We start from the raw sequence: 19,299 nt of genomic DNA, 5'->3' as shown, positions 1-19,299 counted from the left end.
ATTACCTCGGATGAAACGCAAGTGGAATCCGCAATTTCTATCCGGTCATGTGAGACCGGTCTAATGGTAGATCGCTACCTTTTTATCACGTGACCACGGACCACTCATTGAGGCCACTGGTGACTGCTCCAGGCTCTCGGTGACCATTGGTCGCCAGGAGCAAGGAGATTTTAAATTTCGCAGGCTACCCGGGTCCTACGTATATATGTGTCCGGCATTTTGCTGGTGGGCGCATACGCAGAAGCCAGAATGATCCATGGAGAGGATGATTGTGTCGGGGATTAAATGCGAAGGCCTCCGGGAAGATGTTTCATCTCCCCTCACCGATCTCATCGGTGAGGGGAGATGAAACTTCAACTTTTTAGAGAACTTTTACGTGATCGCCACTATAACAGCGACCCCGTGACCAGGACACATACCGAGTCTCCCTGTGACATCTCCAGGCTCTCGGCCACCTTTGGTCGCCGGGAGCAAGGAGATTTTAAATTTCCCGGGCAATCCTTAACTTTTGAGTATGCTGACGGGCGCAAGCGCCAAAGCCAGGGTAAGGCCCACGGATAAAGATCACATCGGGGGACCTTAGTTATTTAATTTCATCTCCTCTCACCGATATGATCCATAAGCAGAGATAAAATTTTAATTTTTAAACTTTATTAATTTTTTTTTTACACTTTTTAACTTTATATGATCACTGTTATCCATCGGGTCCGATGGATAACAGTGATCATGTGACTGGGAACCGCATACAACAGTTCCCGGTCACATCTCCCTGCACTCGGCTATCTTTGACAGCCGGGTGCAGGGGAATTTTAAATTTCCTGGGCTCACCGGCCTTCTGCACATGCGCGCTGATTGCATTGGGGAAGGGGTGGGGCTTTAATCCCTGCAGGAAACATGTTTCTACGTCCTGAAATTAAAGCCCACTTGGGCAGGATGTAAAAGGACTATGGGCTGATCACTAAGGGGTTAAACTCTCATAAAAACAGTGCTGCAAAATAGCACATGGTTCATCTCCATTTGGCATGATTTCCGCACACCGCAGCTTGTACAAGTTAGGCATCCGTATTCCACAGCAAATCCCACCCATAGTGTCCATGAAGAATCACTTTTCCACAGCATGCTAACGTAAACCAATTGGTTTCCACTCACAGTTGAAAAATTACAGCAAGCTCCATTTTTGCGTGGATTCTGCGCGGACGGCTTGAAGTCAATGGAAGCCATCCAACCTGCGGTCCTTCCACAATTGTCTTTGCCAAAAACAGGAGTTTAAAACAAAATTTTTTTAAATCTGTACTGCGCACGTCCGACGGCGAGCAGTGCAGACCATCCGCAGTACAGATTGAAGAAAACCAGGTATGCGCAGACACCGCTGCTGACAGGGCCAGCTTCTGCATGTGGAATCAGACCCGCCCGTCTGCATGCAACCTTAAACTCATCCAAACAGTTGGGCTTATTTACTAATACTGTCTAAAAATTAGACAGTGCAAACTGATTATAGACCGTGTTAAAATGCAGAATGTGCCAAGTTGGTCACAGTAGCTCTGCTAAATGCTAGATCTGGTTGAATTTCACGACTGACTAGTCTTAGTTTAAACTACCTATTATTTGGCTTCGTTTTAAGTCAAATACTGTGCCAAAATTCTGGCACAATTTTTCAAACTTTGGCATAATTTAGGCCGTGTCCCTTTTCAGTTGAGTCGGAAAATTGTCTCAGAATGGCTACAAACGACACTAAGTGGCAAATCTTCCTCATTGTGTTTCAACTGTACAATCTGCATAAAATACTGCTTCCCGTGCTGGATGTTTTTTTACTGCGTGGCGCACTACCTGCCTGTGTGAACAGGCTTTAAAAAAATAAATAGTTCCTAGATCTGTCTAAGATTTGTACAAGCAAGCTCCATTTCATTGCTCTCTGAAGGCATTAAACTGGTCCAGACGTCTTGCTTTCAAATCTTACCTTGGAATGAAGACCACATTGTGCAAATAATTCTCAAAGGTTTTCTGGAACGCCAACTCAGTCTGCTCAAGCATAATTTGAGCCTCACTTTTCGGGCAGGAACAGCAAGCTTTATTTGAACCCTCATCTGTATCATTGATTTTAGTAGAATCATCCGTTTCTTGAGGAGGTGACACTACCCTGGAGGGCAACTTTATACCTGTGAAAGCATGTACTGGTTAATATCACGGTTCGAACAACGATAGGACAAGATAATTGGCACAAATGAGATCTGAATGTTATGATTAAGTATTGAGAATAGTGACAGATTTCATGAAACAAATATTTCAGACCAAGTTCTTAGATTTCACATAAGCAAGGTCTTCTCCTAGCTTCTGGTTTTAAGCACTTATGTTTACTATAAAATGTATACGTTAAAGGGGTTGTTCCGATGTGACAAATGAAGGTCTACACTTCTGTATGGCCATTACAATACACTTTGTAATATACTTTGTGCACTATTAATTAGCCATACAGAATTTATATACTTACCTAAAGTGTTGCTTTTTCAGGCCTCAAGCTGCCATGGGAACCAGTTGGTACCTTGCGATCACACTACAGGGTGCTGATGGGCGACAGAAAGAACCTCCTTCCCCATCATCTGCTTACATGATACAGTTGCTATTTTTGCATGTAAGGGATTAAGCTGCCGAGATCGGAGTTTTCTTCATTTCTGCTTGTTAGAGCAGGAGTCTGGCTGTCAGTAATCAGCCAAGCCACCACCTTAAAAAGATGTATTTGTAGGTTTTTTAATGCCCAATAGTGAGGGCAGTAAAAAGATGTATTGTGGTCACTAAGGAGTTAAAAACTTTTATGACCATTGAAGTTGTAGATACATTTTCTTATGCTTTTAATTTGTATTGTGGTCTCTAATAGAGTGGCCAAAAATGGCATCCAATTTGCTTGTGTGCACCTGGTGTAGGTCGTTGATATTATTTTATGTGGTTACTGCAACTAAAACCTCTGCTCCAGTCACAGACTATTACCTCTCTGGTCATCTGGTCTGAGTCTATGCTATCTACTATTTTTTTTCGCTTTGACTAGGATTTTTGCTAACTGATAGAGCTGGTTTACCCAACGGCAGACACACAATCAGGAGGCAGGTGGCAAAGCTGCTCTTTTGCAAGACGGTTGCTCTGTAAGGGATATTGCAGTTTTTTAATTTGAGTGATGTCAATATCAGCCCATCTTACTGCCACACTGGTATATTTCTAGAGACAGTCATTTTACCCTTCTGTGCATGAAATACGCAGCTTACCAGGTTTACTCATACTGTGCTATGCATGTGAAGATTGTGATTCAATGACATCAACATCAAGTATTAACTGGGTTACTTAAATGATTTAAGTTCAGTCTTTAACCCCTTAATGACGCATCCCTTTCCCCCCCCCCCCCCGCCCCTCTAAAAAAAAAATTGTAACTCCTTTATTTATCCATCGACGTAGCTGTATGAGGTCTTGTTTTTTGTGGGACGAGTTGTATTTTTTAAAAGGGGTTGTCTCGCGCCGAAACGGGGTTTTTTTTCCCCATAGGCCCCCCGTTCGGCGCAGGACAACCACAAGGGATGTGGTTAAAAAAAAACAAACATATTACTTACCCGAATCCCCGCTCTGCGACGTCTTCCTTCTTCTTCCTTCACCAAGATGGCTGCCGGGATCTTCACCCACGATGCACCGCGGGTCCTTTCCCATGGTGCACCGTGGGCTCTGTGCGGTCCATTGCCGATTCCAGCCTCCTGATTGGCTGGAATCAGCACACGTGATGGGGCGGAGCTACGCGATGACGCATAGAAGGGGGCAGAGCCAGAACGCCGCTCGTGCCTGGACCGAGCAGAAGGGGAGAAGACCGTACAGCGCAAGCGCGTCTAAAAAAGCAAGAAGACATCAGAATTAGACGGATCCATGGAGACGGGGACGCCAGCACCGGAGCAGGTAAGTGAATAACTTCTGTATGGCTCATATTTAATGCACGATGTATATTACAAAGTGTATTAATATGGCCATACAGAAGTGTATAACCCCACTTGCTGCCGTGAGACAACCCCTTTAATGGTGCTATTTAATGTACTGAAAAGCTTTTAAAAAAAATTTAAGTGGAGTAAAATGGAAAAAAAAAAAAAATGATGACCGTCTTGTTTCTATGGCGCACAAACTGCAACAAAAACATAACTTTACTCTACGGGTCAGTACAATTGCTACAATACCAAACTTCTATAGTTTTGTTTTATTTTTAATTGTACTACTCTTTTTTTTCAAAGACAATTTTTTAAGTTATTTTCTGCCGCCATCTTTATCACAGAGTAACTTTATTTTTTCGTCGACGTAGTTGAGCGAGGGCTCATCTTTTTTGCGGAATGTCCTGTAGTTTCTCATAGTACCAATTCAGAATACATATGACATTTTAATCGCTTTTTATTGCATTTTTTTTTTCAGGAAGACTGGGTAACTGAAAGTGCATTTCTGGCGTTATTTTTTTTTTTTTTTGGACGACGTTCACCTTGCGGGGTAAGTAATGCGCTACTTTGATAGTTCGGACTTTTATGGACGCGGCGATACCAAATATATATTTTTTATTTTATTATTATTTAGATTTTTAATTATAGATACAGCAAAAGAGGGTTGATTTAAACTATTACTTTTGTTTTACAATTAATAAAACTTTATCTCACTTTCACTTTTTTTTTGCATGTGTGAGGTCAACACAGATGACATGGCTGATGCAGTCTAGCCACATATGGTCCGTATGAAGAGTTAGTGTTTCACAGTCCGATCCCTAGATGGTTTGGGTTACCCAGTCCTGAAGAAATCTGCGAGCCATTGGAGGTAGAGGATAAGAATAACAACAAATATAGCAATAATCTCTGGCAAGGATTAAAAACCCAAAGAAAAACAGAAACACTCCACACTCACCCTTCATACAGTAATCTAGCTCAAGCAGTTCACTATCCTCCGGTTGTTCCTGCCAAAACACCAGGTAGTGAGTGACGTTCCCATTGGGTTCAGATGGTGGTTTCCATTTCAGTATAATCTGAGAGGATGTGTTAGATATAGAGAATGGGTCAAGTGGAACTGAGGGTGCTGAAAGTAAAACACATTATATGATTAAAACATAATTAATTTTTGTTGAAGGTGTTTAAAATAAAACCGAAGACACTTGAACGTCCCATTAGACATCTACTTACTGGTTTCATTTGTTCTTATATAGATTATCTCACTCTTTGCTCCATACGATCTTCCCCTTTCATCTGATGAAGACACTAGAGTCTTGACAAATATGGCATATTGCGTCCAGGGCTTTAAATTACGTAACAAATACCCTGGGGTGGTGGGTGTCTTGCCATCTGTAGTGCGTTGTGGAGGATCCACATCCACCACTGTCCAACTATTGGAGCCACATGCATCCTGACCGTCGAACTCTGTAACATTCTGATAGGGTCTTAAGAATGGAAGACACAAGAAGCGCAGATTAATATGCAAACTATATAGTTGCTGGTGATGATTTAATACAGTACACACGTGCGGACCCATCTAGTACTACGGTACCAAGTAGGCCACAAATAGTGCAACATACACAGAAATGGTAAAATGCACACATTGCAATTCACTTTTTTCAGCTGAAAAGCATAAAGGAACATAAAAACCTATTTTATCAAACTAACAAAAAATGGTATACAAATAGTAATTCGCCAATAACAGCAAATGACTACATTCTAAAACAAACCAAAATCTGAGACACAGTTCGAAAACCTCTATGACATAACTAATTTCCAGGAACCTTTGGGCTCTGCCATACAAGGTGTGTTTGTGGAACATTTTATGCAACGTAAAACCCCGCCACAAAAAATCTACAGAAAATCCATAGCAGCGGAAAATGCACCAAAGTGCACGTCTTTTTTCACAGATTTTGGTGTGGAAATGCTGCGGATTTCACCCTTTGCATTACAGAAGGTGAAATCCACAATATAAATTGACATGGTGGGAATTTAAGATCTGCGCTACAGGGCAACTTGCAGTGTGGATTTTTCACAGGTTTTGATATGACTGGTCGTACTCTTAGGCCACGCAAAAAAATTGCGGCTCGCGTGTGGAAAAAAAAATGTTGCGTGAACTGAGAGCTAAAGGCATGTTATACATTTGTGCATAATTTGCTTGTTCAAATGATCGGAGGTGCATGCTGTGTGTTAATCTAGCTCCCACAGGAGTCAAATAGGAACTCCTGCATAATACGCACCAAAGATCCTATCTTTTGACGCAGCACACGCCTTAGATGCGGGCATTGTAGCCACACATCCTATCTTTTGCAGGTGCGAGCATTTTGAGCGTCTAAAAATCATTCATGTGAACATTTAAATAGGAAACCATTGGTTCTCATAGAAGCTGTCTTTCTGCATGGCTATTTGTGCGTAAAGAAACAAAAAAAAATGCTCATGGGGCGGATCCTTCAAAGCTGGTTGCAGTTCCTTGCACAGCCAGGTGGCCACCAGCATTGCAACAACTTCTTTCTCGGAATCAGTGATGGTCCAACTTCTTCAGGAAGTAAAGGTATATGCTAGATAAGAATATTTGTTTATGTAGGTAAACTCTGCAATTCATGGAAATAAAAGGTTGGACCACCACCCTGGATCCTGCATCTACTTCACTGTCTTGACCACTACAGGTGTGAACTTGAAAGCTAGCTGCAGATGTACTTCATAAACAACCCAAACGATAACCACTAAAAGATTTTTACAAATGGATTTTCCATTCAAACAGATGGCAGAAAAGAACTATATGAGTGTATGCAATGACATATTTCCTTTAGAGTGCCTGTTCGTGGGCGAATCACGCCTTTTGAAGCTTTCCATAGCACTGCTATGGGAAGTGCCGGCCCCTGTCCACGAGCGGAGAATCATTGCGATTCTCCGTTCGCGGCGGGCAATTCTCAGCATGCTGCGAATTGCCCCGATTCTCCGCGGTCAGCCTATATGTCAGATAGGGGTGATCGGCGGAGATTTGGCGGTGGAGATCCGCCGCGGGATACCGCAACGCCCGTGGACAGGGGGCCTTAAGGGGTTGTCTGCAGCACAGAACTGCTGCGATCATGTAAACAAAACCCAGCTGGGAGGTCACGTGTGTATACAGGCACATCACCTCTAATCATGTAAACAAAGCCCGGTGAGGAGGAGGACTGTTGCAGGCATGTAAATAAACCACAGCCAGGACGACAGAAGATGCTGGATCAGCTGGAAAACTATATACTTTATAAAATTTCCTGCCCTCACTGAAATTTTTTCTTCAAATGTTCCCTTCCTTTTGGCTTTTTTTCCGTTTCCAGCAGCGAACCATCCAGATTGGGCACCTGCTTTGCACTCACTTATCTATAGTATGTACAATCATACTCTATTGTGGTGCCGACGTACTTAGCAGCGTGGATTAATACATGCTCCCACTGGGAAAAAAAAATTATCTTCCACCTCTATTACAAACACCCAGTGTCTACATGAAGATCGATCATTCTGGTCTTAAAAACATACAGGGAGGATCCGGAGGCTGCTTGTAAGTCTATGGAAGGGATATTCAGGATTTCCGAAAACCACGCATGTACTCCAATAACTTTAGAAAGACTTAAGGATGATAATACTTACGCTTCTTTATAATGAAACATAAATCCCAACAAATCTCTGTAGTCAGGTGGCCAGTATGGGTCCCATTTAACCACTACCTTATCGAAGCCTGATTTTATAAGGTTGAAGCGCAGCACATCAGTCGCACCTGTAAAAGGATTATTACACCCATAAGAACTGATGAACTACTATTAATGGTATCAAAGCTTAGAGTAACTAAACTTTTAAAACTTTACATACAAGCAAAAATAAAAAAACTTTGCAACATAACTTTAGAGAAAAAGCTTCCTTCTCCCTTTTCCCCCTGCACTGATCACTTACTCTACATGTACTAAGAAAATCTGTACACAGAAGTAGAGGAGAGAAAAAAAAAACAGGAGGGAATACAGATGGTCATCATTCCTGTAAAAATCATCAGCTTCAGCTGAAATTCATCTAACGCACTTAAGAGGTCCTGTTAGGTCCCCCAACAAGCTTGATGGGCTGTCTACCTTTATTGCCATGTCCCTCCCCCAATTTAATTCTGGTTTAAAACTCTCACCAGTTTTCCTGCAACGCCTCCCTTTACTTAGAGAGCCCAATACTAGTTCACTGTCAGGTGAGCAGGTCCTGATGCCCAGTGTCAATCAATGACTGAACATTTCATTAACAGCAAGGAGTAAAGACTACATTTGGCAGGTGAACAATGAAGGGCGAGTGGGGGTTGGTACCAAGATAGAACCAGCAATGCAGTCATCAGGGTTTGTAAAACTATGCAGAAGTCCTAAGAGTGTGGGCTGTACTGTACCCCCCAGATGAAGAGAATTGAGGACAATAGCAGAATACAACACTGTATGAAAAATGATCATTAAATACACAAAAGATGGTTTTCATGTGTTTTACAATGGTGTGTGTTTAGTTAAGTAATGATTATGATTGCAAACTACACAAGTCACCCTAGGGTGCTTTCACACCTGCGTCAGGGATTCCGTTTTCCTGCTCCGCTCAGGGAACAGGAAAAGGGAATCCTTGTGGCCGAACAGTTCCATATCGGAACGGAACTGAACAGCGCCGGACAGCCGCATTGTCTCTATAATGGGGTCTGCCCATTTTCCCCCCAGCTGCCCAGTTGTGTGACGGGTGCGGCATGCAGCACTTTATCTTCTGGTATTTACAACCACACCTGTGATAGAACCTCCGGCTGGATGTTTCGGCGCAGATCGGAGACCAGCCGTACACCAGCATTTTGTATAATTTTTATGTTCAGTGTTCCTAGAGAGGATTGACTTTTAGATCATTTTCACCATATTTCTCAAACATGTGTACATATAAATAGATGTAATTCGTAACATAGTATGTTAGGCTGAACTAAGACAGCCAAAGAGCCCATTCGGGGGGAAAAAAAATCCTTCCTGACTCCATAATGGCAGTCCGAATAATCCCTGTATCAATCTTTGATAGGTCCTACCTGAGTGTAAGACCCACATCAACAACCCGATGGTCACCTAATGTCTATATCCTGTAATATAGCGCTCTAGAAAGACGTCTAGTCCCCTCTTAAACTCCTCTATGGATTTTGCTATTACCACTTCCTCAAGCACAGAGTTCCACAGTCTCACTGCTCTTACAGTAAAGAACCCCCTTCTGTGTTGGTGATGAAACCCGCTTTCTTCTAGACTTAGCGGATGCCCTCTTGTTACTGTCGCAGTCCTGGGTAAAAACAGATCATGGGAGAGATCCTTGCATTGTCCCCTCATGTATTTATACATAGATATTTGGCTGCCCCTTAGACCTTTTTCCAGGGTAAATAATCCCAGTTTTGTTGGCCTCTGGGTATTCTAATCCTCCCATTCAGTTTATTAATTTAGTTGCCCTTCTTTGAACCCCCTCAAGCACTACAATATCTTTCCTGAGCAAAGGTGTCCAGAACTGTACACAGTATTCCATGTGAGGCCTGACAAGTGCCTTATATAGTGGGAGGATAATGTTCTCATCCCTCGCCCCTATACCTCTTTTAATGCACCCCAAGACTTTATTAACTTTCGCAGCAGCTGACTGGCATTAATTGCTCCAGTTAAATCTACAATCCACCAGTTTCTGGGAACAAGTTCTTTGAGAACAATTAAAGATAACTACCTTGCCCAACTTGTGCGGGAACAAACGAGAAAGGGGGCCATTCTGTAGTACTAACTAACAAATCGGACCGAATAAAGGGGGTACAGGTTGAGGGACACTTGGGGAACAGTGACCACAATATAATCAACTTCCAGCTGTCATTAAATAAGACAAATAAGCTAAACTTTAGTAAAGCAAAATTTGATCAGCTTAGAACTACTATCAGTAACATTAATTGGGACAACATCCTCAAAGATATCTGTACAGGGGACAAATGGAAAAAGTTCAAAAGGATCCTAATCACCTCATGTGAGCAATTCATTCCCTTTAAAAATAACTTCAAGTAAAAGGAAACCAATGTGGCTCGACAAGACAGTAAGAGGGGCAATAAACGAAAAAAAGAAAGCGTTCAAACTACTAAAACGGGAAGGCAGCGAAGAAGCACTAAAATCGTACAGGGAGAAAACTAAATATGCAAAGATAAGATCAGGGGTCAGAAACGCTCTTTTCTCCTTAGGGAGAGCAACTATATGCCTTTCAATAGGTGGCACTGTGGAGGATTTATTCCATCTCCCTTATTTGCATTAAGATAAGATCAAAATTGCTAAAGAGGAGGCAGAAAGACTGATTGCCAAAGAGAGCAAAAACGACCCCAAGCTATTTTTCAACTATATTAACAGCAAATGGATTTGCACTGAGGACACTGGCCCTTTAACAAATAATGCAGGAGAGATCATTGAAGATGATGGAAGGAAGGCAAACCTATTAAATAGTTTTTTTTCAAGTGTATTCACAAATGAAAAGAAAATGCCACATGAGATGCAGGGGAATAAAATGAACCCCTCACAAAATCTCATACCTAACACAGGAGGAGGTACGAAACCGGTTCAAGAAGATTAAAAATCGATAAATCGCCAGGGTACTAAAGGAACTAAGTGATGTGATAGCTAGGCCGCTATATCTAATATTTGTGGATACTATCAAGACCGGGGTTGTACCATTGGATTGGCGCATTGCCAACATGGTTCCAATTTACAAAAAGGGGTCAAAAAGTGAGCCTGGTAACTACAGGCCAGTAAGCCTCACTTCAGTAACTGGAAAAATATTCGAGGGGTTTCTGAGACGCCATTGAAGAATACCTCAAGGAGAACGGAATAACTCCTCACCAGCATGGGTTCATGAAGGGTCGATCATGTCAGACTAATCTGATCAGCTTCTACGATGAAGTAAGTTCTAGGCTGGACCTGGGAGAGTCTATTGATCTCGTATATCTGGACTTCTCTAAAGCATTTAACACTGTGCCGCATAATAGGCTGATATATAAAATGACAGCTCGGATTGGGTGAAAACGTGTGTATCTGGGTAAAAAATTGGCTCAGAGAAAGAAAACAGAAGGTGGTAATAAATAGTTTATACTCTGATTGGGCCACCGGGTTGCCACAGGGTTCAGTGTTAGGCCCCATTCTGATAGAGGGGCTGCACAGTAAAATATCAATATTTGCAGAGGACACAAAATTATACAATATAATCAATGCAAAGGAGGACCATATGCGGCTACAAACGGACCTAGATAAGCTGGGGGCTTCGGCAGAAAAATGGCAAATGAAGTTCAATGTTGATAAATGTAAGTTTATGCACATGGGCAGGAGAAACGGATGTCACCAATATACAATAAATGGGGTACTGCTAGGGAAAAGTGTTAAGGAAAAAGACCTGGGGGTACTGGCAACATAGAATGTAAGGCCTAGAAGTTCATCATATCAATCTGATCAAATTGGTCTGGCATGATCGACTCCTCATGAACCCATGCTTGTGAGGAGTTATTCCGTTGTTCTCTGAGGTATTCTGAGAGTTACCAGGCTCTCTTTTGGACCCCTTTTTGAATATTGGAACCACACTGGCAATGTGCCAATCCAATGATACAACCCCCAGTCTTGATAGTGTCCATAAATATAGTCACAAATCACAGTGGTATGAGATATCTATATAGTCGAAGCTAAGGCCGTCACAGATATAGAATTTAAAAATTGAAATTTTATTAGGAATTATTTTAAAAAAATCAAGGCCAACCAACGTTTTACGCAATTGTTTTTCTTTGGTTGGCCTTGATTTTTAAAATAATTCCTAATAAAACATTTCAATTTTTAAATTCTATATCTGTGATGTCCATAAATATAGGAAATAGCGGTCTAGATATTACATCACTTAGTTCCCTTAGAACCCTTGGATGTATTCCATCTGGGCCTTACGATTTATCGATTTTAACCCTCTTTAACCGGCTCTGCACTTCTTCCAGTGTTAAGTATGCAATATTTAGCAGGGGGTTCCGTTTTTTTTCCCTGCATCTCGTGTGACATTCCTTTTTCATTCGTAAATACACTTGAAAAGAAACTAATAGATTTGCCTTCCTCCCATAGTCTTATGATTTCTCCTGCATTATTTGTTAAAGGGCCAGTGCTCTCCACGCAAATCCTTTTGTTGTATATTATCAAAGATAAATTAGTTTAGGGTTGTTTTTGCTCTCTTTGGTGATCAGTCTTTCTGCCTCCTCCTTCCTAGCAATTTTGATCTTTTCATTACATATTTTGTTTTTTTTCCCTGTATCATTTTAGCGCTTCTTCGCTGCCTTTTTGTTTTAGTAGTTTAAAACGCTTTCTTTTTTTTGTTTATTGCCCCCTTAGTCTTGTCGAGCCACATTTGTTTCCTTCTACTTGTAGCTCTTTGGTTTTAAAGGTGATTAGGGTGTTTTTAAACTTTTCCCATTTCTGGTCTGTACAGATATTGTTTAAGTATATATATTTTTAGGAGGCCAAAAGGTTAGTTTACAGTTGAACTCCAGGATAAGCTCTTACAGAAGGGTTATTTGACTCGGTAAATGTAAGGCCGGCTGCACACGAACGGGCCGGATTCCGGATACCGCACCAGAATCAGACCCCGTACCCGGCCTGTGACCCCACGTACCTGTCATTTTCTGTGCTGTGTATGGGCCAGACGTATCGCTTTCTGACATGCACAGTGCAGATTTTATTTATTTTTTTTTAGACCCCCGGCTGTACTCCATCACTAGGAATCTGCAACCTTTCCACAACGTCAATTGCGGAAAGGCTGCGGGTCGGATGGCTTCCAATGACTTTAATGGAAGCCCTCCACGCAGAATCTGTCAAAAATAGAACGTGCTGCGATTCTTCCTCCGCGAACAGAAAAATCACAATTGGTTTCTGCTCGTGTGCAGGAAAAAGAGCTCTTCAATAATATGCTATGAGGATGGTATTTGCTGCGGAACCTGGAGGCGGACGCCTGCTCTGGATTCCACGATGCAAATCTGGTCGTGTGCAGCCGGACTTGGGCAATAACTGTTTTTTTTTCCAAATATACATCACTTACAAGATGCCTGGTCCCCATTAGTCTTGGTTGCAACATCATTTTTGTCCTGGCGACTTGCTGCTCCCACTATTCTCACCATTTCATTAATTTCTCTTAGGCAGAGCCGAGGGTTGTAATGAAAAAAGAGCCTTCCTTTTGCAATTTTTAAAACGTGCTTTTGCCAGTCCCATAATTGTCGCAGGTTGGCGTTATCCAAAGCATAGAAGGCGTATTCACTGCAATTAAAAACAATTATTCAGCAAAAATGTAAAGTATTACTTCTGAACTGGAGTGCTGCATTGACTTTCCATGCAATTAACATGTATTGCTCAGGGTAAATGCTTTTCCAGAATGAATAATGAATGAGAATTCGTTCGTTTGTCAGTCGTTCAGTTTCTGCATGCAGAAAACTGAACGACGGATCAGCCGTATGAACAGGCAGTATCACTTATGAACGACTGTCCAGTTACGGTGTATAAAAGTGGGTGGGCCGGAATGACCACTGGTCCGCTAAGGCTAAAATCACTAGCGATGGAACGATTAATGCTAAGACGACTTGTCGGGCATCTGTTCCCGACACGTCGCCCCGAGTAAAAGGGCCATAAGAGAAAAGACATAAATAAGAGGAATGACAATGCATGGCCAGTAATTAAAAGAAGTCCCATGTATCAATGTTTGCCTATGAATTACTCCCCCTAGCATTATTAAATCTGGTTATGGGACAAACATGTGAGGTCAACATGGGCATCTTAGGAGAGAAAGGTTGGAGAGAAAACCAGATTCACTCATATGGACAAAAGCAGTTATAATATAACTAGTAGTTAGTATTACTTATAGTACCAGTGTTTCTGGTGGCACAATGCGCCACTTATAATATAATATAGTGAATGACATCACATGTAACTCACTGAATGACTTGTGAGGACGGTTTGAGTTGGTCAAAATACTGAAGGACCTGTGATGACGTCAACGTCATGCGATCAGGGGTGGAGCATGTAACTCACTCTCTCGATGAAGGACCTTTGATTATGTCACCGTCATGTGATATGGGGCAGAGCACGTAACTCAGTCACTCGCGGACAAGTGGACTTTAGTACTTTGATTGCCATTGAGAATGCAGCCTCTACCACTACTAACTAGAGTCAGAATGCCATCTATTGCACTTCGCGCAGGAAAAAGAGCCATATAACTGACATGAGGTAATGCAAATCAACTCCAACATTTGGCTTCAGGGTCACTTTATATCATCCTTTCCACGGCTCAGTAACGCTACTTAAAGGGGTTTTACCGCGAAAGCAAGTGGGGTTAAGCACTTCTGTATGGCCATATAAATGCACTTTGTAATGTACATCGTGCATTAAATATTGGCCATACAGAAGTTATACACTTACCCCCTCCGGTGTTGGCGTCCCCGTCTCCATGGCACCGACCGAAGCCTTCTTCTGCCTGGATTAGGCGCGCTTGCGCTGTCTGCCCTCTTCGGCGTGCTCGCGCCGCAAAGGTATTCTGCGCATGCGCAGAAGACCTGTGTGGCGCGAGCACGGCAGAGCGGCCCCTTAATCCAGGCAGAAGAAGGCTTCGGTCAGCGCCATGGAGACGGGGACGCCAACAGCGGAGGGGTTAAGTATATAACTTCTGTATGGCCAATATTTAATGCACGATGTATATTACAAAGTGCATTTATATGGCCATACAGAAGTGCTTAACCCCACTTGCTTTGCGGGACAACCCCTTTAACAAAAGGGTCAGGGTAGTACTATAGACTTGAACGATCCTCTTTACCCTCAAAGTCTGAATGGTGTATATTAACCCCTTCATGACATGGCCTATTTTGGGCTTAAGGACGCAACCATTTTTGGCAGATTTTCTTCTCCGTTTATCAAATCCATAACTTTTTTATTTTTCCGTCGACGCGGCCGTGTAAGGGCTTGTTTTTTGCGTGGCGAACTGTAGCATTTATCGGCGTAATTTTTGGGTACATTAACTATGTTGTAAAACTTTTTTTTTTATGATAGCAGGGAGAGAAAACACATCAATTCTGCCATGGATTCTTTTATCTTTTTTTTACAGCGTTCATCATGCAGCATAAATGAGACATTCCATTTTTTCGGCGGACCGGTATGGTTACAAAGATACCAAAATTCTTACTTTTTTTTAGGTTTTTCCACTTTTCTGCAATAAAACCCCTTTTTTTTGGAAATCTTTTTTTTTCTAAATCGCTGCATTCAAAGTCCTGTAACTTTTATTTTTTGATGTACGGAGCTATATGAGGGCTTATTTTTTGCGCGACGAGCTGTAGTTTTTCTTGGTACCATTTTGGGGTACATACGAAATTTTTTGATCACTTTTATTGCGTTTATAGTGAGGCAAAATGCTAAAAATTAGCATTTTGCCTCAGTTTTTTAGCGGGGTTTTTTTTCTTTGCGCTTTTTTCCGTGCACAGTCAAAAGCATGTGCAACTTATTGTACGCGTTGTTACGGATGCGACAATACCAAATATGTGGGGTTTTATTTATTTTTTTTTACCTTTTTTTTGCTAATCTGAGAAAAAGCATTAAAAAATGGGTTTTTTACTCTTTTTAATCTTTGTTTTTTTTTTTTTGTTTTTTTTTACAACAACATTTGTGTCCCTCTAAGGGACTTTCACCACAGCCCTGATGATCGCTGTAATAAGGCATGGCAGAGCTACTGCTCTGCCATGCCTTATCGCTTATACAGTGATCTCAGGCACTGGTAACACAGGACGCCAGTGTCTGGCGTCCTGTTACCATGGTGACAGGCCGGGCTCTCACGATAACATCGCAAGAGTCGGCCGAAGACACAGAGGGAGCTTAGATCGCGGCAGGGAAGGGGTTAACAGCGGGGGGCGCAACTCTGATGCCCCCCCCACCGCTGTTGCAGCGGGACGCCGGCTGCGACTGACAGCTGACTGAAAGCCGGCTCCCGCTGCGGGATAGTGGGGGATCATATGTGATCCCGCGCTATCTCCTGGAAGTACCCCGCTCCCAGGAAGTAAACTTACACCCTGGAGCGGGAATGGGTTAAACACCATAGACCATCAGTGCACACTCACTTTCCTTCAAGGGTTTCTCCATGAATTAATCGTAGTTTCCGGAAAAATGATAGAGACACTAAAGCATAAGATCGTCTGATCTTAAGATATCCAGTAATTTCCTCGATTAGACCAAGATTCGCTTCCAATTCAGCGGCAATATTATCTGTAGGCACAAAATCAAAATATAGATAAAATATTAGATGAATGTTCATTTATACATGCAGGAAAAATATTAAAAAAGGACATACAACACTGGTGATGCTTCTATTGTAGTGTTATTAGCAATGAACATCAAGTAGATTCTCTTTCGTATCATAAAGCTATAGGCTGGAGCAATAAGTAAGGCCTCTGTATACATTAAATAACTATTAGCAGTGAATCCGTCGCTGATCTCCTGGGTCCGGGGCTGTTCCTGGCAGAACAGGATATGATTGATCTGTTTTTTTTCTCCCTTCTGCAGATGCTATCGCATCTCTTCCTGAGATAAGGACCAATATTCACACCACAGGGTTGATGCTTCTGCATAGCGTTGGTCAATCACTAGAATTAAAATACCATATGGCTTTTTATTACTAATGAGAAGAGAATCTTTGTGAAAGGTTATAAATTTGTGCTTCCCTACTACGATTTATTTCTTTTTCAGTACTTTCCAAACAGAAAATTGTGTGAAATGCACCATAACAGGCGGTAAAATATAACTAAGATATAGGTAGCTGCTTTGCAGAAATAAAAGGCAATTTCATTATATACCGTCTGCTAAGGAAAGCTCCAATTTCAAGCTATCCGTCAGAAAGTAACAGATCGATTTAAAAAGTCTGAAATTCATTTGTAAACACCACTGTCTGTAGTCTTTAGTTTTAGATAATTCATGCAATCTGCTGCATTTTCTCGTATTTAATCCAGTAATAACTATTCTAGAAGGCTGCAATACTCACTGCCACCCCGGATAATAATGGCGAGACTCCCGCTGATGACTGTGCATCCTTTGAGATCTTGGGCAGAAGTGACAGAATCTATAACTTTCTCTTTTTCTTTCACTACACAAATCTTTGGACAGGGTCCTTCACACGGTTCACAGGTCAGACTGCAGGAATAAAAAAGTAGACAGATTATACAGGCTTGTAGAAGTATCGATCATATGGACTGAAATGGAATACTGACATATATTCAAGTTTTCAAAACAAAATTCTGCAACTCATACTGGGGCAGATTTTAACATTGGAAGTTTGACAGTTTACTGGCACAAATTGCATCAGAAAACCGTCTTACATTTACATCATTTGCACCACATTTACAATGTGTTTTTAGACCCTTAACCCTTTCCAATCCAATTTCTATTCTGGTTTTCCGGGCTTACTCTTTTTCTGTCGTTGTACAACAGCGCTATCTGCTGGCTGAAGCCAGTACTGCATGAGGTGACACGTTGGATAGGCTCCGACAGCAGAGGGGCTGGCAATATACAGTAAAAGAACCCCGACGGACGTCTTCCAACATCGGAGCTGTACAGCCTTAACTCAGAATGTCTTCAGACGTCAGACAGTGGATTGGAAAGGGTTAAACGAAACATTATGCGCCACTAATTGTGCAGACATTTCTGGTGCAACCAAAGCTAGGTACAAATTTACACTAGACCGTCTAAAGATACGCCAGATTTATCATCCAACAGAGTCAGGCCACTTTCACACGGGCGACAAAAATCACACGAGTTTCTCGCGATATGTATGTGAAGCCCGTGCTTTCCAATGAGTTCCTTCACATCAGCAATGTTTTGTAGGCTGCTACATTGTGAGAAGAAAAAAAAAAAAAGTGGCATGCTTTATATTGCTGCGATTTGCAATATTTTGTAGCCCATGTTTACCTATGGAGCCTTCCTTGGTGTTGCATCGCACAAAATCGCTGTTTTCGTGCGGTGTAACTTTTACCATAGGAATACCTACAGTTTGTCTCTAAAATAAGCCCTAGCTGCATAAAAAAAAAGAAAACCCACAACAAAAAATGCATTACCTAACAGGCGCTATCCGCTCTACCACACGTCTCCTACCAAAGCTCAGCCGCCGCTTCCTGGTCAGGGGGTTCATAAATCCCACTTCCAGGAAGCGCTGGCTCGGATTGGTTCATCAAGCGCTGCATTGATTGGTTCTCGAGCACCGCAGCTCAGCCCATCCCTGTCCTGACCAGGAAGCGGCGGCTGAAGACTACAAACAAGTGTGACAAGCTTCGGGAGGATAAGTGCGGTGGAGCAGACAGCGTCTGTTAGGTAATTTTTTATTTTTTTTTAAGGGAAGGGCTTATTTTTCAAGCCTCTTTAAAAGAGAATCTTGCAGATACCCTTCAATTAAAATCCCTGTCTCAAGAGTGAAACTTCAGGGTCCTGCACTAAACATAATACAGCGTATTACACACCCTTGACCTCAGAAGAGGTGCCGATCCGAAAGAGAAAATGCAGAGAATTACTTACGTAGTGGAGTTAGTGGTATATCCAGACGGACATTCTGATATGCACTCCCCCTTGTGAATGACATACCGGGGACAGGAGCTATCCGTTGAATTCTGACACTTATTGTGAAGTGCTTGGCATTCATTGAAACTGATGCAACGCCATCCTAGCAAGCCATATGAGCCCAGTGGGCAAGACTCAACACATTTCCCCTCATGAAGGTAATTACGACATGCCACACATTTAGTTGGATCGCTTGGTTCCATGCAGCTCCCAAGGCACTCGCTGTGACAACACTGGTCATCGGACGTACAGCCATGGTATTTACATGCAGCTGGGCAAACTAACAAAGAAACAAAAAAATTAGTTCATAGAAAGGTCCCTATTTAGATATACAATAAGGCCGATGTCCACGGGCAGATTTGAATTGCGGAATCCGCACAGGGGCACCAGCACGGAAGATCCCTAGTTCAAGCTGCCCATAGGGAACCATGGGCGTCCGAACTTGAATTTACACATGCAGATTTGCTTTCCGGAGTGCGGAAAACAAATCACAGCATGCTCCATTCTAGTGCGGATGGCTTCCATGTCAATGGAAGCCGTCCGATCCGCGGCAAAGCAGGAGCTTTTTAAAAATAAAAAAAAATTGTACTGCACCTTCCAGCACTTCCACTCGCATCCGCAGTACAGAAAAAAGAACCACCGGACAGGTACGCAGATTCCTCGGCCACTGGCAGGGTCGGATTCCGCTG

At 42.3% G+C, this 19,299-nt stretch overlaps 1 protein-coding gene across 1 annotated transcript in view; it reads right to left on the bottom strand.

The window, feature by feature from the left end:
• The window catches only part of INSR (insulin receptor), a 97,201-nt gene that overhangs the window by 28,702 nt on the left and 49,200 nt on the right, over positions 1 to 19,299 (bottom strand). Inside the window, exons 3-10 of the mRNA XM_066604559.1 lie at positions 18,569 to 18,890; positions 17,046 to 17,194; positions 16,129 to 16,273; positions 13,077 to 13,291; positions 7,620 to 7,746; positions 5,178 to 5,431; positions 4,906 to 5,073; positions 1,958 to 2,156 (exon numbers count right to left, since the gene is read on the bottom strand). Of these exons, the coding sequence (XP_066460656.1) occupies positions 1,958 to 2,156; positions 4,906 to 5,073; positions 5,178 to 5,431; positions 7,620 to 7,746; positions 13,077 to 13,291; positions 16,129 to 16,273; positions 17,046 to 17,194; positions 18,569 to 18,890 (1,579 nt within the window). The remainder of the gene's footprint in view (positions 1 to 1,957; positions 2,157 to 4,905; positions 5,074 to 5,177; positions 5,432 to 7,619; positions 7,747 to 13,076; positions 13,292 to 16,128; positions 16,274 to 17,045; positions 17,195 to 18,568; positions 18,891 to 19,299) is intronic.

This window comes from Eleutherodactylus coqui, chromosome 5 (genome assembly GCF_035609145.1).
Source record: "Eleutherodactylus coqui strain aEleCoq1 chromosome 5, aEleCoq1.hap1, whole genome shotgun sequence".
In the NCBI taxonomy this organism is placed as follows: Eukaryota; Metazoa; Chordata; class Amphibia; order Anura; family Eleutherodactylidae; genus Eleutherodactylus; species Eleutherodactylus coqui.
This window is presented reverse-complemented; position numbering and strand designations above follow the sequence as displayed.